This window comes from Chanodichthys erythropterus, chromosome 14, assembly GCF_024489055.1.
Source record: "Chanodichthys erythropterus isolate Z2021 chromosome 14, ASM2448905v1, whole genome shotgun sequence".
NCBI classification, from domain to species: Eukaryota; Metazoa; Chordata; class Actinopteri; order Cypriniformes; family Xenocyprididae; genus Chanodichthys; species Chanodichthys erythropterus.
The window spans coordinates 4,998,599-5,021,467 of NC_090234.1; the positions used below are offsets into that span (position 1 = coordinate 4,998,599).

The 22,869-nt window shown below is 42.7% G+C and overlaps 1 protein-coding gene across 1 annotated transcript; it reads left to right on the forward strand.

Annotated features, from left to right (window-relative positions):
* The first annotated feature begins 584 nt into the window (after positions 1–584).
* LOC137036182 (membrane-spanning 4-domains subfamily A member 4A-like) lies at positions 585–8,008 on the forward strand. Its single transcript, XM_067410220.1, has 6 exons — positions 585–649; positions 1,822–2,004; positions 2,392–2,511; positions 2,598–2,654; positions 6,256–6,417; positions 7,868–8,008. Exons 2-6 carry the CDS (start codon positions 1,846–1,848, stop codon positions 8,006–8,008), a joined length of 639 nt encoding a protein of 212 aa, XP_067266321.1. The 5' UTR covers positions 585–649; positions 1,822–1,845.
* The last annotated feature ends 14,861 nt before the right edge of the window (positions 8,009–22,869 follow it).

The window sequence follows — 22,869 nt, forward strand, 5'->3', positions numbered from 1 at the left end:
GCACTTCTGACAAGAGCAAAGCTACAGCTAGCAGTATGGAAAGATAAAGCAACCACAATGGTAAACAGCCTGGCACCTCATTGGTGTGAAACTAGGGCATTCAGCTATAGTTTTCCACACTCATTCAAAACAAGAGTCAAGACATCTACATTATTCACTATTTCTGCATTACACCTACATAATTATTTCACTTTTCCAGAACAACTCACGCTGCATTCAAGGTACACAGTTTATCAGTTATTCCTAACCCAATGTCAAAGAAAGCCTCAGTAAAGCCTCAGTAGTGCCCCAGTGACCCTCTCATTAAAGAGTTAGTTCACCCAAAAATGAAAATTATGTAATTTACTACCTGACAAACAACTACTACTTGTAAATAATTTAAAGCCTTTTTCCATCATTTTTAATGATAAATGAGAGCCCAACAATAGGATTGGTGTTTTGAACAGAGACAGATTTCATTTAAACTCACCCTTGTAGTTTTTGTGTAAAGCCCTTTGAATTTAAGAAGGAAGGGCATCAACAATCCTTAAACGTATAAAGCAAGTTCATATGCAGCAAGCTCCTCCTCCATGGTTCTTCTGCAGTCCAACACACACAAAGATACACCGTAAAAGTGATCAGACATCCACATCAACAAATTTCATTTCAGGTAAAATATTTCATGCATCAATAACATTTATTATGTTTAAACAATAACGCATGCATTCACATGGACGCTTTGATATACATCAGTAAAAATATCTTATCATCTTTTGACATTTGTAGTCTTTCACACCAGTTTACTGTATGTTGTTGCATATTTACTATTCGTTGGGGTCTCACTTTATATGTTGTGCCTTTAACTAAAAAAAAAAAAAAAAATGTTAAGTACAATGTACTTATTGTGTGCGTGTTGTATTGCGAAACAATGCTCTTATTGAGGTGGAATACAGGTAAGTTTATGGAAAGGCAGTGTGGTTGCAAGGTGCGATTTGTAGGGTGATGCCACTCCAAAAAACACCAGCTGAGCATACAATACCAAAAATAAAAAAAATGTAAAAACATCGCCAAGTAAGTCGTTGCAACATGACAATACAAACAACAATAAAATCAGAAATGGACTTTCGACTGTTAGTGCTCCCGTTAGAGACCGTCTGGATTCAGATTCAGTGATCCAGTTTCAGGCGCCTCAGTACATGCAGATCTTTTCAGAAAGTCAGCGCGCACCATTAATCTATTTCAGAGTGACGGTATGAGTTTAATACTCTGTTTAGATATTACAAATAATAAACTGAGGCATAATTGTATTATGAGACTGAACGCATAAGTTTACCATCACCGTAATTTGGGAATTGCGATCAAGCAATATTGACTAAATGGATCGGCAGAGAATCGTCTTTCTGTGAGTCATTATTAAATGATGGTTCTATCTAAATAAATATAATTTAATGTAAATGTGTGAATACATATTTCTCCAAATGTGCACACTTTTGGACTAAAAGTTTGTATGTTGTCTACGAAGCACTGTAATAAAAAAAATAAAATAAAATACATAGCAAACGCAATTTAATACAGGTTTGTGTCTCGTTATTCTATTTAAAATATCAATAACTACCGACTGATTTTGCATTTCAGAAATTAAGAATGATTAGTGTCATTTTAAGTGGTCAAAGGAAGAAATTTATTTTTGCTATTGTTAAATAAATGTTAAGTGATATCTTCCAAAAAATGTGTGAATTTCGATGTTAGGTTGTGCCCCACTCACCTCTATTACTGACATTGTAATAAAACATTGCTCAAATAAAACAATACAAAGTCTTCAAACTTGTCCTTTAATTACAGGTGAAATCCAAAACTTTTCCTAGAATGGAAACCAGCAGGATCATCTCAACTGAAAAAGCAACAATTGTCATCCAAATAAATCCACAGGCTGCACAAAGTGCTGTTATTTGTGATGATGGACAGGAGATCAGTCACAATACGGCTCTTGAGGGATTTTTTAAAGCACAACCAAAGGCACTGGGGGTAATGCATTAAATAATCAATTAGGACGGTATGATGATATATTGTGGTATATATGAACCCTCAGTTTACTGTGTTTCTTTGTCTGATATTGCTTATATTGTTGTGTAGTGTTTGCTCCCTTACTTCTCTGTATACTCTTGGATTATCAAAGAACTTTCTTATTTCTCTTTATCTCATGTGTGCTTGATTTACATGTGGCAGATATATAATTATATATGTCCTAAATAGATATGTGCTGGCCTGATTGACTTTAGACTGCAGTGCATAGCCTAAAACATTATTAGCTTCTCTCTCTCTATCTCTGTGTGTCCAAACATGAAAGACATGACATACCAAAAATATAATATGGAAAAAAATTAACACTTGACCCATACCTGCCCTCTCTAGGTTGTCCAGATCATGATCGGAGTGACGGTTTTCTTATTTGGTATTGTACGCACCACTGATGTCTACAATTTCCCTGCTGTTTCTTTGTTTAGTGGCATAACCTACTGGGGATCCCTTGTTGTAAGTTTTATTTAATGGTTTTGCTTTATTGCCTCTGATTTTAATTTCCAGAATGAACTCTGAAATGTCTTTTGTTTCTTTCTCAGAACATCAGTGCTGGATCTCTGTCTGTTGCTGCGCAGAATAAACTTCATCCATGTGTGGTATGCAGTGTTGGGCAGTAACGCATTACTGTATCGCAGTTACTTTTGACAGTAACTAATACTGTAACGCATTACTTTTTAAATAAATTAACTCTGTTACCGTTACCATAAAGTGCATTGTGCGTTACTTTTTAAATTAATTAATTTTGGCTGAAGTGTAGCCTACAGCCTAACCTGTTTACAGCAGCAACGCATTGTAGGATTGGTGGATGCCAACCACTGTAAACATGAAGACGAGTTTCTCAAAGTGGAAATATGCTCATTATTTCACTTTAGTTGAGCATAAAGACAAAAACCTTTTAGTCAAGTGTAAACTGTGTCTTTCTGGTTCGAAGGTCCTATCTTCTGCGATAAATATGTGACATGCTGGATCGAAAATATGTGAAATAAGTTTTTCTAGTCGACTAGTAGTTGTTCATTTAAGCCTTTAGTTGACTAATCACATTTATATTAATTTAATTTCTTAAATACTGGAGAGAATAAACTAATAATGAGCGTTTATGTAATATAGGCTATGCACTCAGCGCACGCATACCGCTTGCCATAAAGAACCGGCAAAAGAAATGATTATGAATATAACAAAAAACAGCAAGGAGACATTTTAATTGTTTATTAATAAAGTAATGTTTTCTGAATCAGTGTCGGCTGCAAAGATGAAGTTGACATTGCTGATTCTCATCATCTCCGCTCCGCATATACTGGGCGCGCCTAGAGAGAAAATGCACATTTCATTTGGATTACATAATCAGAGTAGACTCTTTTCGTTTTTAATTATTTTGTTTTAAAGTAGATATTTCAAGCTTTCTATAGATATATCTATAGATATATTAACCTATACGCTGAGTTTCGGTTCATTTAGCCTATAAGACGCGCTCCAGTTCATGCGCCAGTGATCGCGCCCGCGCCTGCCATGATTATATTGCCTGCTATATTTGCTTCTTATTTATTAAATCCAGGCAATTGTTGTGATGAAACTTTGATTAAAATTAAGATACAATTATTACAAAACGAAATTCACTTTAAAGAGAGGCTTTCTATAAAACAAAACTTAATAAAGTGGTCAAAATCATGTCTGACCCACTCCATGTCTCCCGATATATTGCGCATCTTATGATACATCTTACTCATGCTGTTCACTTTTCATAATCAAATAAATGAATTTAAAACATAACATAGGACTATTTAAACATATATATGAAACTACATTTTCTTTAATGACAGTACAGAGAAATTTCATAAACAAGAGCGGATCATGAGTCATGAGTCGGATCAAGAATTATTTATTTTTAGACTTTTAATAATTAATAACTTTAAAATTGTTTTTAAAGTAACGCAATAGTTACTTTCCCTGGTAATTAGTTACTTTTATAATGCTGTAAGTCAGTTACTAACTCCGTTACTATTTGTGAGAAGTAACTAGTAACTATAACTAATTACTTTTTTAAAGTAACGTGCCCAACACTGGTGGTATGTACATAATATCCAGCCTCAAAAAGTGTCTTTTGCAGTGATTTTAGAAAAGCTAATGGGCCTTGTTTGGCACAATGTAGAGCGGACAATGTATTTGAATTATGCAGTGTTTACCACCCTATTCTCTGAACACAGGATATCTTTTGTTACTGTAGTTGATATTAGAAAAATTTAAGGTTTGAAAAGGTGGATTTGAGCTAGAAAACATCTCAGTTTACAAATGTAACCATGGCTCCCTGAGAAGGGGATCAAGACACTGCATCTTAGATCAACCCTATGAGGTCCACCATCAGTATGACCGGTGTCTGAAGCACACTCGACATCTTCAGTCCATGACGTCAGTACCGGAGTCTCATGCGTATAAGAGGATGCCCACAATAGACGTCAACTTTTTTTTGTCTGAAAGAGACATGCAGGCAAGCCTGAGGGATGGCAATGTCTCGATCCACTTTTCACAGAACCATGGTTACATTAGAAATCTGAGACTTTGCCTCTCGAAATAGAACTCAACACTGCATCTTGTAATGATGCTATGGGATGCAAATACCCACTGTACCATGCTAAGGGAATGCTTGCCTCATTAGCTGTGCCTATGCACATCCACAGTGAGCATAGCATTACTATAACAAAATCATGCATTACAACATATTCTGTGGTGATCATATCTCCATAAGAGCACATCAGGATATGTTCAATAAAAGCTGCCACGTCATGCAGCCATATCTGTTTTGTTCTTTCTGCCCCAAATTTTGTTCTTGCTTAAAATTCTTTCAAGAGCGTGTTTGCTGCCATTCTGTTATTAAGGCAAGAAATTCATCATTAGTAAAACCATGTTTATAAAATTCCTTAATGTATTCACTGTTCATCCTGTAATGTTGCATCAGATCAATGAGCAGCAAGTCATAATTTCGACATAGTATATCATAATTTCGACTTTTTAATCTAATAATTTTGACATAGTACAGTATATCATAATTTTCAATAGAGTATATCAATACAGTATATCATAGTATTACCCCTAGTTTCACAGACAAGGCTTAAGTTAGTCCTAGACTAATACGCATGTTTGAGCTGTTTTAACTGAAAGCAACTTTGCACTGATATATCTCAAAATGTATCAGTGTAATTATTTTGTCTCAAAAACCACACCAGTATATATATATATATATATATATATATATATAATTTTTTTTTTTTTTTTTTTCTAGGGTACTTTATAAAAGCTACTTAAATACCCTAATTTAACTAAGGCTTAATCCTAGCCCTGTCTGTGAAACCGGGCCATAAGTCATAATTTCGAATTTTTATCTCATAATTCATAATTCTGACTTTGTATTTTTTATGTGGCAGAAATGGGCTACCATAGTTGTGCATTTATTTATTTATTTATCTCATGTCATCTGCAGTCTATATAAAAATCTATTGAAGCATGACTCTAAATGTTTGTCATACAGTGTGTGCTTATAAAGAACCTTTAGGATCACTAACAGAAAGACAGTGTGATGCTCACAATAAGCCGTGTAAACAAAACAGTTACCCATAATTCAATGCGGCATGATGTCAACTTCAAATTCTCTATAGGGGGTACTTTTAGTGCTTAATAGTAACACACAGGTAGCTTGACTATGCTTAAATTTTTGATGACTTTGAAGTGAGAATGGGTTTTAAATATGTATGTGCATGCACACAGTAGGATCAGAAAAATTCAACATTCTTAGAAATTCAAAGCCTTTTAGACACATTGTACTCCACAAATACATTTGCTTTAACAAAATAAAAGGCAACCACAATTCTATAAATGGTAAATTTTCTTTTACCTCTGTGTCTGTAACTAGCACATTCTGTTATTTTTGCATGGATTCTTTGACCTACTTTGGTTTTCAGCAAGCTACAAGTACAGGCATTGAGCTTTATACTTAGAGTATACCAGTTGATTTTTACCAACTTAAATTCAGAGTGCAAACTGTGTGGCTGATGATTTTTCTCTAGACATTATTCTAAGTTTTCTTAGATAAAACACACTTTTACTTATCACCAGACAATTTAAAAACTGAGCTGAGCTGAGGACAAGTTTATGCCATTACTATTCTTGCATGTCATTTTTCAATTTTCAGCTTTTCTTTCTGTATAGGTGAAATCCTGTCTTGTAATGAATGTGCTCAGTGCCGTAACTGCAGGGCTCGCCATTCTTCTCGTGTCCATGGAAATAGGACTCGGCTCAGAGACAACCAAGTATCGAAATTGCCCCAAAACCTATGATCGAACTGAAGACTTTATGTGTATCATGTATGAGGTACTAAATGTATAATTTTCAACCCCAAATCAAGAAATGTGTAATTTGTTTATTTTCTTTTTATCCTTAATTTAACTGACAAAAGTACATGGAAAAGATTTTCAAAGTTTTCACTGACCAACTTATGAATATAAACAAATTTTGATTTTGATGGCTATAACACACTCAAAAGTTTACAACACAAAAAAAGTTGGGGCAGAGGCATGTTTAACTGTCACATCACCTTTCCTTTTAATTACACTTTTTAATTGTTCGGCAACTGAGGATACAAATTTTTGCAAGTGGATTTTTTGCCAAATCTCATTTGATACAAGACATCTGCTCAACAGTCTGTGGTCATTGTTGTCTGATTCTCCTTTTATGATGGACCATACATTTTCAATAAGAGTCAGATCTGGACTGCAGGTGTAGAATGTCTTGAAACCAGTCTGTTGTAGCATGTGCAGAATGATGTCTGGCATTGCCATGTTCAATTGACATTCTAGGGCACATTTAAAGGTGCTAAAGAGGATGTTTTGTTTTATACATTTTTGCAATATTACTTGAAACTGTCTTTACTAACCGATCATCGCGTAAAAGGATTGGCCCTCTGGCTTGTTAATCACTGCCGTGACGTTCCTTGTGAGAGACGAGCGCGGCTGCGCACTCCAGTAACTTTCCACACTCTACAGGCGCCGCATGCAATGTTTTTGTCAGGAGACAGGAGTAACAACTGCAGATTATGAGTTACCTGCAGTGAGTCCGACATAATGAATCCACTAACACGACACAGCGAATGCCGGTGGTAAACACTCGTGTTCCAATACTCCTGCATGAGTTTTGGGAGGCATTCCCTCGAAATTCTTACGCATGCGTTCATTTCAAAAACTCAGTAACAGTCTTTGGTTTCTCAGTCGACGAAAAGATCCTCTTTAGCACCTTTAATGTATTCTGTTTGCAATGTTTTTAGTTTCCCTTGTTTTCAGTCTATCCCTGTTTAATATACTCATATGACAATATTTCTGTAACATGATATTACATTGCTTCTTGCATGTTTCGCATAAGTCCTGCATGTCCTGTAAGTGGCGCTACATTTTCTCCTAAACAGATGAACATGAATGTGGAAACAGTTCAGAAATGACATCTAGTGAGTGGTGCTAAAAGTTTAAAAATAACATACCACCTACACTAAAACCTGCCCTAAACCTAACTGATAGTATTAGCAAATCAAACAGATAAAAACTAACTTGCTGAAGTAACCATGCCATTTTAACTTCTAGAAGTCTTTAAACTCTTTTATGGAGTGTTTTGTTTCATGTTTCACAGAACTTGAATCCAAGCACTCCATTAACTACTATGTAGTACAATATTTTAGAACTCTCTCAGTATAATTGATGTGATATTATTCGTGCAACTACTTTCATATGATCATTGTGAATTTTTCTCGTTTTTTTTTTTTTTTTTTTTTTAGAGGTATGATTTGGGGGTCCTTGGAATATTTCTGGTGTTCTCCATCCTTCAGTTCATCATCTCCATCTGTATCTCAGTATTTGCCTGCAAAGCCACCAGCAACAACATCTTCACAGGGGTCGATGTGGCACTAATTGGGTAAATTATTTAGCTGTGATGACTTAATTGCACCAATGTTGCAGTTTTATCTCAACAAAGAATTACAGATTACAGTTTTTCTTGATTGCTTAAACACATTTCTTGAAACTATGCCTCATATTCTCAAAACAGTAAACACAAATCCATAACGTCTCTCCCAATTCCCCAAACATCCTATTTTCGGGTCAAAATGAAGCTCTACACTCAACACCATTCACTCTTGCTGAAAAACCATGCTTTTGATGCATTTCTTTATTACAGTAGCATATGTGCAACAGTGTATGTGTTGTCACAGCACAGAGTACAGCACTCACTCAAGTTACTGTACAGTAACTTTTGAGCAATATTGAATGCTAGTGCTTTCTAAACATGGATTTGTGATGAAATAGGGATTGTGTGTAGAGTTTTGCAGTGACAGTTCAACAAATCTGACTCGTGTCAAAACAAGGGAATAGTGTTTATAGTTTAAGGAAATGGGTGTGCTTGATGAATGGCGTAATGGTTTTGAAATTTTAGTTCAAAAGCCTGGTTATAGTGTTTAAGCAATCGAGAAAAACTGTAAACAAGCCTCAACCACAAACTTAGGTTAAGCTAACAGAATATAAAACAACCAGAATAATGTATGTTCCATTATACTGTTTTTAATATCAGTGGTCTGAAACTATCCCAGGGGTAGGCAAGTTTGGTCCTAGAGAGCTGCTGTTCTGCAGAGTTGCAGAGTTTATCTCCAACCCTGAAAAAAACCCTCACCTGCCTATAGCCTTAGTAATCCTGAAGAGCTTGATCAAAGCCACTGGAAGGCAAGCCTGCAACCTTTAGAGAAAAAAGCGTAATGGCTAATGCTAACGCTCCACCCCTGACAGTATGCAGGGAAGGAAACCAGAGGCTGTTTTTTAAATGGATGTCAATGGATGAGAGGCTTCACTATGCTAATTAAACAGCTTTTGTGGGGAAATAGCTAATCATTTAATTAAGCGACAGCCTGTTTGATAATATTCAGCATGTTTTTTTTCAATTTAATAGCCTACAAGTCCCTCAAAACTATAGGCTAAGCCGAAAATACATATAAACGAAAACTGTTGGCTTACTAGGTATACTACAAAATGGAATCTTTTTTAACATCCACGCAAGAAAAGAATGACGCTGACTGACGACCGTTTCAGAACGTCTCTCCTCTAAAATCCGATCACAATGTTTGAATGTTTTCTGAAGGTGCACTCGCGCAGAACTCTAATGCAAAGAACATATCTTACCAGGTTTGTCAGGACAGGGAACTGGGGACTGTGTGAATGCCAGCACTGCAGAAAGTTTTGTTCACTTCAATTTCAAGCACAGATGCACTGATGTCAAAGCATCTCGGGAGCGACTGGGTTATTGTCAGACTGCCCGCTCCCACCTAAAGTACACTATAGTTAGCGATCGCAATCCGTCTTTCATTCAAAATTTAATCCCACGCAGCAAGAAATCTTATCGGGTCCCACAGTTCCCGCGGCTCTCCCAGAACTCTAGGATTGAACTTGCCTACCCCTTAACTAGGACAATCTACTACTGGGGTGGAAAACATCCAACCAGTTTTATTTCAACTCTAATCAAACACACCTGAACAAGCTAATCAAGGTCTGAAGGATTACTAGAAAGCTATAGGCAGGTGAAAATTTATCAGGGTTGGAGCTAAACTCTGCAGGACTGTGGCTCTCCAAGATTGGAGTTCACCACCCCTGATCTACTATAGTAGTCTAAACTATCTTCAGTTCCCTTTCGAAAGGGAACTTCAACTCTGCGCTGATTGCACTTTGGGGAACGTCACTTGTGACTCCTGTTCGAAATGCCAAAATCACAACGCTCCAATCCTATTGGCCGGCAACAGCCTATGACGTCAAACGGCGCGAACCGTGACGTATAAAGGGAGCACCTGAGGAAGCAGTCAACCTTTCGTCATTTCGGGACTGTTTTGTTCGTGCCATTGTTTCACAAACTCCAGTAGGAAATTACTTCTTTTTTGTCTGCAAACGTTCAGGAGAATGTGTTCATCCCAGGGGTTTGACACTTGATGTACACGTTTCTGGCGTTTTTCTGTCTGGAGAGGAGCGAACGTGTGTGTCTATGGTTCACTGTGAGCGTCTCCCCTATTTGGACGCTCCGTTCTCGTTTGACACTCTTCCCGAGGGAGGAGGTGTCTGCATCTGTGCCTGTGTTTGTAGCCCCGTGTGTGCTGAGGCAATGCGATCATAGGGCTCGCAGGTGAGCACGTTGGGAAGTCTGAGAGAATTATATTCTCTCTTGGCTTTCCGCGGCTGACGAGGGTGTATTGTTAGATGACGGTGACGTCCGTGTTTGATGTCGACAGCGACCGCACTTCTGGCTGCTGGTTATGTGAGCCGTTGTGTTTTTGGGACGCGCTTTTTGGCGGGCTGCAGCTGCCGTGAGAGCGCGTTAAGAAAGGGGCCGCGCGTGGACGGCTCGACGACCGGTTCCTTTCTGTCCATGAATGTTGCGACTCCCATAGACTTTCCATTCTCTCCTGATCTCCGCGTTTGAGATCGGGAGGGCATGGAAAAACCCCTGACCGTTTAGATTTGGATCTGAGCCAGACAGACGGGAGGAGAAAGAAACAAGAGTAATGGGTGATCGATTGTAAACACCGTTGCGTTTGTAATCAATCCTCCAGCTATTTTAAGGGCGATTTATATCTACCCTCTCCTCTTCTTCTTTCACCTCCCATAAATTTATATATATATATATATATATATATATATATATATATATATATATATATATTTCTACTTGCTCAGGTGTTTTTACAGTTAGGCTGTTGGCTGGCCTTTTTCTAAGGCCGCCTTTGGCTTGATAGTGAAAGTGCTTTTAGGCTTTAAAGAACTTTTGATTTCTTCCTCCTTCATGCTTTTAATAAGGAGGGAATATCTTTGTTCTACGGGCCGCAGGAAGGTAAGCTGGGTACATATTTTTGTTTATAAAAGGTTTTATACTTTGTTTTTCCTGTATAGCTTTCCTGAGCATGTAGTCAGTAAAGTTAGAGGGGCTTTTTTTGGGCAAAATAACTGTAGCATTAGGTTGGCTAGTTTTCAAAACATGCAGGCCGTTTTATGGCCGCTGTTTTGTAGCCTCCTATGTTAGAGTAGCTTCTCAGCTAATACTTTAGTTTGGTTTGAGTTGGCACTCGTTGCTTCAGTTATTTGTGTGCAGGACGGCTTATTGGCCGCCTGACACTGTTTGCTTGCAGTGCCTCATTTTCTCCTCATATTTGAAGGTTTCAAAATGAAGCCCAAGCTTTGCTTGGCCCAGTAGGCCTTAGCTAGCGGCTAGGCTAGAGCTAGGTTAGGTGTTTGTTTGTTTACATTCCCCTGTTATTTACTATCCCCTTGTGGTTGTATAGTTCCTAGTTCTGGCCTCCTCCTGAGGGAGTTGGTGGCCGTTTTTGTCCATATTCCCCTTCATATTTTTGTATGTAGGTGCTTTAGTCAGATCAACAGCTAAGGTTTAGGTTGCTATTAGCCTTCCTGGTGCTGTTTGTCTCAGGTGGCAGGCCCTTATCTCTGAGGAGATAAGTTGTGCGTTACGCTAGGCCTCACTGTTCAGAACCTTTCATGCTTTAATGTTTTCACGAGAACCCCTTGTATTATCAAGTTTGATTTAACGGTGCTAAGCTTTGTAGCTTCCGTTTTTCTTCAGTTCAGTACAAATGTCAGATTTGTCCTGTGGAAAACATTTATCCTTGTAAGGATGGCATGTGTGTTCAAAGCATTTTTTGCTTTGGGGTTCTTAGACTTTAGCCTTACATATTTATGTGAGCTTACTCTAGTGCTGCCATAGGTTAACACCTGTTTCTGTGATAGCAGGCTGTGTTTAGCCTCTGTCTATGAACGTGGTGTTTTGTTGTACTCCCCGGTTAGTGTTTGTGTTTCACTGAGTGCATCACCTGTTGGATTGCACACTTAGGGTGAGTGTAGAGAGTCCTATTCTGGTTAGAATAGTATATTCTCGACTTCCCCCAGTCGATCATGACCACAGCAGCTGTTTTACACTTGCTGTTAGATTGTTGGCTCTTTATTATAGCCTCTCTTTAATACAGCTTGTTGTGGGGCGCTGTTGCTTTACGATCACTAGTTTGCTCACGCTTTTTAGCACTGCCTCAGGCTTATGCTCACGTTATTTGAGGTGTTAGGCCTTATAGGCCTTCCTTAGACCATGATAGCATATTTATATGTACATTGCCTGTTGGAATGTGTAGGCTTAAGCTCAGGTTGTGTAGCTAGTTCCCCACAGTTATCGTGTAGGGTCTAGAACTGGTCCCCTTTGAGCATTGGCCCTGTTATGACCACGGGCTGGCGCCACATGGTGCTTAAAAGTAGTAGGCCTTACCAGGCCTCCTTTGTAGCCTCTGTGTTGGCCCAGCTGGGTTGGTTATATCTAGATTCTTTCCATGATTGAGTCATGCCTTATGATGCATGCCGCCATTGGCCATGCCCCCTCCGTACGAATAGGCCTTAGCTCAGGCTTTTCGTTGAGTTCTGTGGCGTAGTGTGTACTTCTCCTACCTCTGGGTTTTTAGAGTACTGGCCTGTTGGCTGGCATTTGTCATAAGTTACCACTGGTTGTTGCCATGTGTTCATGGAGGTTGTAGGCCCTCATCAGGGCCTCCTTTTGGTCTGCATGTTGGCACAGCTTTGTGTGGGTTTTTTGTTTGTCTCTTCACCATGGGTGAGTCGTGATTGCACTAGCTGACACCACGTGTTTCACGAGTCGTAGGCTTTCACAGGCCTCCTTTGCTATCACGCTGGAGTTTGGCTTTGTACTCCTCTCGCTTAGAGAGTAAAAGGTGCTTTTACGGAGTACATTTCTGAGTGCATTTGCTTCCTTAAGGATAACACTGCCACGAGCTGATGCCACGTGTCTGCTGAGGTTATAGGCCCATGGGGCCTTCTTTAGCGCGTGATGGCGTATGCTGTACTCTAGCTTGAAGAGTAGAAAGGTGCTTTTACCGAGTACACTGCTCGTTGGATTGTGTTGGACGGGCTGTTTTCGTGGGCACTCACAGCTACTTAATTACTTGGTGGTCATGCTTCCAGCATGCTATGTTTCAGGTGCTTGGCCTTACGGGCCATCCCGGAATATCGCCTCATGTGTTGAGTTTCTGTGGAATGCTTAGTTTATTAAGAACTAAGTTATGTTGTAGGCCCTTTGTTCCGGCCTCCATGACTATGTGCCCACAGTACGGTCTGTCTGTTAGGTTGAGCTTCGTACTTCCCTTTGGGTTGACTGTGTAATTGTGCTTAGCTCCCTAAGCTGGTCATTGGTTGTAGACTTCTATGAAGTTTCCCACTGAGACCTGCCCTTAGGTTGGTTTGTGCTCCCTTTACCAGGGTTTTTCTAGCACACAGCCTCATCAGTGCTCTATCAGCCACTGAGTAGATCCTAGGATGAGCGGATTTTACTCCCCTCAATATGAGGGTTTATAGCGCTTAGCTGAGTTCTGCTCTCCGGGATGCCCATCTCTTAATGGCCGCTAGCTGACGCTGCGTGTAACGGTAGGCCCTCAGGGCCTCCTTTGGGAACATGCTGGCATGTACCTTTTGCCAAGAAACAGTGAAAGGAATTTTGTCGCTGGCTGGCCAGGGCTCCGGCTGACTCATTAACCTACTCTGTAGTCGGTTTGTTCTGCCTGGAGCTTGATAACACTGCCACGAGCTGATGCCACGTGTCTGCTGAGGTTATAGGCCCATGGGGCCTTCTTTAGTGTGTGATGGCGTACGCTGTACTCCTCTTGCTTAAAGAGTAGAAAGGTGCTTTTACCGAGTACAATGCTCGTTGGATTGTGTTGGACGGGCTGTTTCGTGGGCACTCACAGCTACCTAATCATTTGGTTGGTCATGCGCTTAGCATGCTATGTTTTCAGTCGAATTGCCTTATGGGCCATCCTGAATACCACCTTATGGATTGGGTTCTTGTTGTGATATTAGTTCATTTATAAGAACTTTAGCTATGTTGTAGGCCCCTTCTGGTGTGCCTACAGTATGGTCTGTCTGTTAGGTTGAGCTTCGTACTTCCCTTTGGGTTGACTGTGTAATTGTCCTTAGCTCCCTAAGCTGGTCATTGGTTGTAGACTTCTGTGAAGTCTCCCGTTCAGATTGGCCCCAGGCTGGTTTGTGCTCCCCTGTACCAGGGTTTTCTAGTGCACAGCCTCCTCAGTGCTTTATCAGAAGCTGAGTAGATCTTAGGATGAGTGGTTGTACTCCCCTCATACAAGGGTTTATAGCGCTCAGCTGAATTCCGCTCTCCAGGATGCCCATCTCTGCATGTGGGTTTGAGTTGCTTACTGCTTACTGACCAGGTGCTCTTATTCCTGCTCTTCTCTTTGTAGTTTGCTCTTGGAGATTCTGTGTATCAGACAAGGTTGGCCAGGCTAGGTTTGGCTTTCGCTAGATTAGTAAGGCCTCCTTGGTGGCGTTGGGGGTGATTTTGTCCCCCCTAGTGACTGGCCGGGATTCCTTTTGGACTCTTGGCCACATTCCTTAGAAGGACCACTTTCTTGGTTTGTTGGTCCCAGATGCTCGAGCAGCCTTGGCAGGCCTTTTACGGAAGGCCTCTTTTAGGCTCACCTTGGGCTGTTGGCCGTAGGGAATGCTGTCACTGACAGCCTTGGAGAAGTTGCTCCTGGTTTTTCCCTGGAACTGCCGGACGTTTGTCCAGACATTTTGGGCATGCATTCTCCTCTAGCATGGCGGCATTCGTATATCGTTCCCCAAAGAGCAACCAGTGCAGAGTTGAAGTTCCCTTTCGAAAGGGAACGTCTCAGGTTACGCATGTAACCATGGTTCCCTGAGAACAGGGAACGAGACTCTGCGCTTTCCTGCCATGCTTCAGGATGCCTGCTAAACAGTCCCTCAAAGACGAAAAGATGTTGACTGCTTCCTCAGGCACTCCCTTTATACGCCACGGTTCACGCCGTTTTGACGTCATAGGCTGTCGCGGGCCAATAGGATTGGAGTGTTGTGATTTTGGCATTTCGAACACGAGTCACGAGTGACGTTCCCCAAAGCGCAACCATCGCAGAGTCTCATTCCCTGTTCTCAGGGAACCATACATGCGTAACCTGAGACGTTTTCCATTGTTGAGATGTAGTTATGCTACATAGCATATAATTTATTTACTCCTAAAAAAAACTTCACATTATATTTTATGAAAAGGATATAAAAACTATAATTCAATTGCAACATGCTTCATTGTAAACTTCAGCCTTGTTCCTACTATAAAATAGTCTTGTGTGTGGTTCTTGTTAATTTCTTGGGTACTAACATATCTTGTCTGTTAATTACCAGGGATACTGAGTCACAGTGAGAAGATCCTACCATCCAAAGGTTGCAAGGAATTAACCCTCTGGGGTCTGGAGTATTTTGGAGCCCTGGAGAAGTTTTGACAAGTCTCCTGATATTTGTGCTTTTTTCAGTTGCTTATAAACATATTGATGGCAAAATGTCATTACACTGTATTCAGCATGAATTGGGTTACCATAATATGTGAGCAACATGTATGTAAATTGTATTTTTGATTGCCCCAAAGAATGCAGGCGAAAACCACAGGATATAATTCTAACAGCTCTAATGAATGAAATCAAGTCAATGAAATGAGTCAATGAAGTCTGAGGAATTTCAACATTTTTCAGTAAAATTGAAAAGTTCCTCGTGATTAATTACGAGAGGCGCCTTAATGTTATGGCTATACAAAAGTGTGAACAACAACAAAAAAGACCCTCATTAGCCCATAAGAAACATAAAAAAGCAGGTGATTGGATAGATGTGATATTTGCGTCAAATTTCTCCAATCAGCTGCTGATCAAATCATGTCAAGAATTTTCATTTACATCACTACTATTGCTAGTAGAGGGCATTGCGGCAAAATGTCTGAAAGAAATTATGATAGTAGAGCATAAAAATACAAAGGTTAAAAGAAGAAGATGAACAAGATATACTGAAAAAAAAAAATACTGTGACAAAAAAAAGACAATTTTTCCTTCTCCCCCGGGCAACCTCAGCGAATAGAATGAATAGGCGGAACAAACAACGCTTTAATGCCCTTTTCCGGCCAGACTCCAATTAAGTAACAGATACAATGTAACTAATTTGTCTGCACTTTAAATCAGGAACAATGTATATAAAGATGTGTTATAAATGTAATTATATGCAAACCAAATAAAGAATTAATGAATATTGTTTTTTTTGTGTGTGGTTATTAAATGCAATCATTATACTGAAACCAAAATGAATGTGAATGACAAAAAAGAAAAAGTTTAAATAAAGATTAACCTTAAATGAATAAACATGTCCTCCATGTAAATGTGCGCGTGAGTGCTTGCATGTGGATGCGTGCGTGCACCACTCTTGTGCGGCCACAAATCGTGCCACCACAGTGGCTAAGTAAAAGTACAGAAAAAGTAAAAGTTTTATTAAAAAATTTACTAAAGTTCAAATAAAAGTACCCACATTTAAATCTACTGTTAAAAGTGCAAATTTTCCTAAAAAAATACTCGAGTAAATGTAACGAAGTAAGTGAACTTCGTTAGTACCCACCTCTGGTAACAGGTAAGAAAGGGCTACAAATGATATGTAACACATTTATAAGTGATGAATAGTTTACACTATTCATATATCGATATATCGCAGTACGATATTTCGTGATACAAAAATGTTACGATATGTATCATAGAGAGATGGTGATACTTTTACGATATGATGGCAGTCTAATCTTATTGGTTGAGCTGCCGATGGGACCTACTCTGTAACATGGAGGTGGCAGTGAGAGAAACCGGGTTGTCACCGCATATTAAGTGTTTTGCGCACAGACAGACAGACCTATTCAGCTGTTAATTTGAATAGAGAAGGTTTTTATTAAACCTTGAAATGTGATCTTGTATGTGCAACAAGGAAAATTATTGAAATTTGTTAAGGTTGTTTAAATACATCTTATTTGAATTTCAGTTTCATTTTGTTCAAAATATCGTGATACGCACCATATCATGACCTGAGCATATCCTAACACCCCTAGTTTACACTTTAGATCTTTGTAAATGATTTATTCATGCATTTAAACATCATCTATAACACTTCAATTTCATTGCTATGCTGATGACATACAAATCTACCTTACCACCAGCTCTGATATCCCTGCCTGACTCACTTACTGCATGCATCAGGGATATCAAGCATTGGATGTCCTTGAATTTTCTTAAACTAAATAATAACAAAACTGAAATATTGATGATTGATTCTGCTACCTCAGTCAAAATGATGGACATGTCCTTTGAAATTGACGGGGTTCATGTTAAGCCTTCTTCTGACTTCTAGTTCTTCTGTCGTTAAAAACTCTTTTTTTCCATCTTTGTAATATTGCATGTCTTCGTTCTTCTCTAACTCTAGCTGAAATCTTAATTCATGCATTGATCACATCACGTCTGGATTATTGCAATGCTCTATTTCTTGGTCTGCCTAAAAAAACCTCATAGTAAGGTTACAGTATGTTCAAAACTCAGCAGCAAGAGTTCTCACCTCTACCAGGCGTTCTGCTCACATTACTCCTCTACTGCATGATCTTCACTGGCTACCTGTGGCATCACATATTCACTTTAAGATATTACTTTTAACATTTAAGGCATTAAATGGTCTTGCACCTCCATATCTGTCTGACCTACTCTACTCCCCTCCTCCTGCCCGGTCCCTCAGATCATCTGAGCTTGGTCTTTTGTCCATTCCTCATTTTCGGCTGTCCACTGTAAGTGGTAGGTCATTTAGTGTTAATGCTCCTAAATTATGGAATTCGCTACCCCTTACACTTCGTAAAATATCATCTTTGCCTACCTTCAAGACTCAGCTAAAAACATATCTTTTCAGTATATATTTTGGATAATGTGACCGTATGTGTTTGTATTGCATATGTGGATGTGCAAATGTATTGTGAAGCTATCTTGAGCTATGGAAAGGCGCTATATAAATAAAACTATCTTTCTTCTATAACAGGTGTTGAACACTTTGTAATGTGTACTGCAGTGTAAGTGCTGACTGGTGAGGTGAGGGTCTTCTCTGACACACATGGAGTGTTTAACTCTGTGCACCTGATGTGAGCTTCAGTGGAAGGTAAAGGTGTGTTCACGCAGCCTTGTAATTCCTGTAGTTATGAGATTCTAGCTTGTAAAAAGCGTTCATGTACTTGTACAGCTGGTAATTACAGCTTGTAAGCTGGGAGTTTTCTTAAAGCTCCTAGATGTACCACCTGACTGCTGTAGAATCATAGGCGTTGATAGTGGTGCCATGGAAACGCATAATTCCCAGTCCAAGGACCAAAGGGATGTGAACAGCTCCAAATATAATGTCACGTGTTGTCATTTCAAGATTCCGGTAAATACGAGGTGGCGTGAACACTGCATAAAACCGGTTCAGAGGTTGACTTTATCACTTGATCCCACACACTCCACAGAGAACCAGGATTGTAGTTAAATCTAATTGTCACATGTCTGCTGTATTGTATGCCTTAGTTTGACCTAGTTTCTGTCTGTTAGTCTGTTAATCATGTAATTAGTTTCCACCTGTGTTCATTATCTCCCTCATTAGTTCCTTTGTTTGATACTTGCATTCATTCCCTGTGTTCTCCTCCAGTCTGCATCTCGTTAATTTTAAGTGGTGTATAGTGAGTTCCTGCCTGTTTATGTTATTAAATATCACTCTTTGTATTCTCCTTCGTCCTTGTGCCTTCATACACACACGGTGTGTGACAGAATAACGTCTCGGTTACAAAGGTAACCCTCGTTCCCTGAAGGAGGGAACGGAGACGTACGTCGGACAGACCGACGAATAGGAATCTCGCTAGAGAGGCCAATCTACTTCGAGTGTAACTAAACGAGCCAATGCACATTGGCATGCAATCATATGCATCAGCTGCTCGCCTCGCAGCGCGGGTATATAATGAGCAGCAGGTGCGTTGCATCTTCAGGTTTTCGCTGAGGAGCCAAACCGGATAGGCGGCAGCATCAGCGGGGTACAGCGACTGTGGCGACGGGACGTACGTCTCCGTTCCCTCCTTCAGGGAACGAGGGTTACCTTTGTAACCGAGACGTTCCCATTCAGTCGGTCACGTTCGACGTACGTCGGACAGACCGACGAATAGGAATCCCTACCAAAGCGCCACAGGAGCTGCCCCTTTCCAGCGCTCTGTTGCAAGCCACCTGAACCCCCTTGCCTGAGGATGGTGGGACAGGGCTAACACAGAGAGAGTCGATCACTGCTGTTCCCCAAAACCCATTCAGTGAGACTATTGGATAACGCTGGGAAAGCGTACCCTTCGCTGGGAAAGGAACGCTGCGGAAGCCACATCCTTCCCCGAAGGAGTTATGTGGAGAAGTACATATGGACTAACCCTGTAGGGCTGTGCTACATATGGAAGAGCTGGGGTGACTCCAACCCGATGAAGGGTAGGTTCTCCCAGAGGGAAAGACACGGGCTTCGTTTAGGAGCAACTGTGGAACCAACCATATGGGATCCCCGTAGGGTCACACATATGGAACCCAGCCTAAACCCGGTTCTCAAGGATACAACGGAGTATAGGCCTGGCGCCAGACGCTCCGCCACGTCGGCTGCCGAAGGGATATCGGAGGACTCGACAGGGTCTGCCTTGTAGGGACTCTCTGGAGAAAAGAAGCGCATGTAGCGCAGCAAGCCGACACTAAGCCGGGGCCTCTCCGAGCCTCTGACCTGTGGCGAGAACATGGGAGGAGACCGGCTCGACACGAAGGCTATAGTATCTAGCGAACGTGTTAGGTGTCGCCCAGCCCGCAGCTCTACAAATGTCTGTCAGCGAGGCGCCACGAGCCAGCGCCCAGGAGGATGCGACACCTCTCGTGGAGTGAGCATGCAACCTGAGCGGGCAGGGCACACCCTGAGCTTGGTAAGCCAGGGCGATGGCATCCACTATCCAGTGGGCCATCCTCTGCTTGGAGACAGCCTTTCCCTTCTGCTGGCCTCCATAACAGACAAGAGCTGGTCTGAGGTCCTGAGGCTTTAGGTTCTGTCTATGTACAGTCGCAAAGCGCGGACTGGACAGAGTAAAGCCAGGGCTGGGTCTGCCTCCTCCGAGGGCAGCGCTTGCAGGCTCACCACCTGGTCCCTGAAGGGAGTGGTAGGAACCTTGGGCACATAGCCAGGCCGGGGTCTTAGTACCACGTGGCTATCACCCGGCCCGAACTCCAGGCACGATTCGTCGACCGAAAATGACTGCAGGTCCCCTACCCTGTTGATGGAGGCCAATGCCACCAGCAGCAAAGTCTTCATAGACAGAATCTTTAAGTCTGCTGACAGCAAAGGCTCAAAGGGAGCAATCTGAAGTGCTCTCAGCACCAGAGTGAGGTCCCAAGAGGGTATGGAGAGGGGACGAGAAGGATTTAACCGTCTCGCCCCCCTAAGGAACCTGATGACCAGGTCGTGCTGACCAACAGATTTGCCATCTAAGTGGTCGTGGTAAGCGGATATAGCAGCAGTATGGACTTTTGAGGGTGGAGGGGGGACAGCCTACGCTCCAACCCTACTGCAAGAAGGAAAGCACGACTCTGATCGAGCATCTTCGGGGGGTCTTCCCGGCGAGAAGAGCACCACTCGACGAACAGGTTCCACTTTGGAGGCGTAAGCACGTCTCGTAGACAGTGCACGTGCCGAAGTGATGGTGTTAAGTACCTCAGGGGGTAAGTCACCTAGAACCTCCGCATCCCGTCCAAGGGACCAGACATGGAGTTTCCAGAGGTCTGGACGCGGGTGCCAAAGAGTGCCCCGTCTCTGAGAAAGAAGGTCTTTCCTCAGAGGGATGGGCCAGGGAGGGGCTGTCGCGAGGAGTGAGAGTTCTGGGAACCAGGTCCGGTTGGGCCAGTAAGGCGCAACTAACAAGACCTGCTCCTCGTCCTCCCTGACTTTGCACAGGGTCTGTGCAAGTAGGCTCACTGGGGGAAACGCATATTTGCGCAGGCCCCGGGGCCAGCTGTGAGCCAGTGCATCTGTCCCGAGTGTCCCCTCGGTCAGAGAGTAAAACAACTGGCAGTGGGAGGTTTCTGGTGAGGCAAACAGGTCTACCTGAGCCTTTCCGAATTCTCTCCAGATCAGCTGAACCACCTGGGGGTGGAGTCACCACTCTCCTGGCAGCGCAGCTCGTGATAGCTCGTCGGCCACACGGTTGAGCACACCGGAGACATGAATGGCGCGAAGCGACCTCAGATGCTTCCGACTCCACAGGAGGAGATGGCGGGCGAGTTGTGACATGCGACGGGAGCGTAGACCACCTTGACGGTTGATGTACGCAACGGTCGCAGTGTTGTCCATACGGACCAGTACATGCTTGCCCTGAAGCAGGCCTTTGAGGCGGCTCAGAGCAAGGCGTACTGCCAGCAACTCGAGGCAATTGATGTGCCAATGCAGATGGGGTCCCGTCCAAACCCCTGAGACTGCATGCCCGTATTACGTGGCACCCCAGCCGGTGGCAGAAGCATCTGTGAACACCACAGCATGCCGGGACACCTGTTCTAGGGGCACTCCTGCCCGAAGAAACAAGGGGTCCGACCACGGACTGAAGGTTCGGCGGCACTCCTGAGTGATTGGCACCCGGAATGTGCCGCGCTGCCACGCCCATCTCGGGACTCGGCCGTGAAGCCAGTGCTGAAGCGGTCTCATATGAAGCAGACCGAGCGGTGTTACAGCCGCAGCAGCCGCCATATGCCCCAGGAGCCTCTGAAAGAACTTCAGTGGGACCGCTGTCCTGCCATTGAATGTATTCAGGCAGTTCAACACTGACCAAGCACGTTCCTCTGTGAGGCGTGCTATCTGCTCGACCGAATCCAACTCCATACCGAGAAAAGAGATCCTCTGCACCGGGGCGAGTTTGCTCTTTTCCCAGTTGACCTGAAGCCCCAACTGGCTGAGGTGTCTGAGCACCAAATCCCTGTGTTTGCACAACTGATCCCGGGACTGTGCTAGAATGAGCCAGTCGTCGAGATAGTTGAGAATGCGAACACCCCGTTCTCTCATGGGAACAAGGGCTCCCTCCACGACTTTCGTGAAGACGCGGGGAGACAGGGCCAGCCCGAAGGGTAGGACTCTGTACTGATATGCTCGACCTTCGAACGCGAATCTCAGGAATGGCCTGTGTCGCGGAAGAATTGAAACATGGAAGTACGCGTCCTTCAGGTCAATCGCTGCAAACCAATCTCGGGGACGGATGCACTCGAAAATGCGTTTCTGCGTGAGCATTTTGAATGGTAGCTTGTGGAGGCTCCGATTCAAAACTCGCAGGTCCAAGATCGGTCGTAACCCGCCGCTTTTCCTGGGTACAATGAAGTAGGGGCTGTAGAACCCCGACCTCAAATCGGCTGGAGGGACCGGCTCTATCGCGTCCTTCGCCAGTAGGACTGCGATCTCCGCACGCAGGACAGGGGCATCGGCATCTTTCACTGTAGTGAAGAGGACGTCCCTGAACTTGGGGGGGGGGAGCCGGGCGAACTGAATCGCAAAGCCGACCCTGATGGTCCGAAGGAGCCAGCGAGACGGACTGGGGAGCGCTAACCCGGCTCGCAGAGACCGTACAAGCAGGACCAAAGGGACCACCGGTGTACCCGCAGCAGGGCAGCGAGGTGGAACACAGGGACGCGGCTCGGGGGCTCTCTTTGTGAGGCGGCCCGAAGCGGCGTCACAGTGTGCTAGGCAACACTTACCTGGCTCCACGGATGGACAGAGGGAGCAGTCGAGGCTTTGGCTGCCCGCTGCTCGCTGCTGTCCGCTGGCGACAGAAGAGGGGGATGAGAGTGGTGAGGTTTTTCTCCTCCCA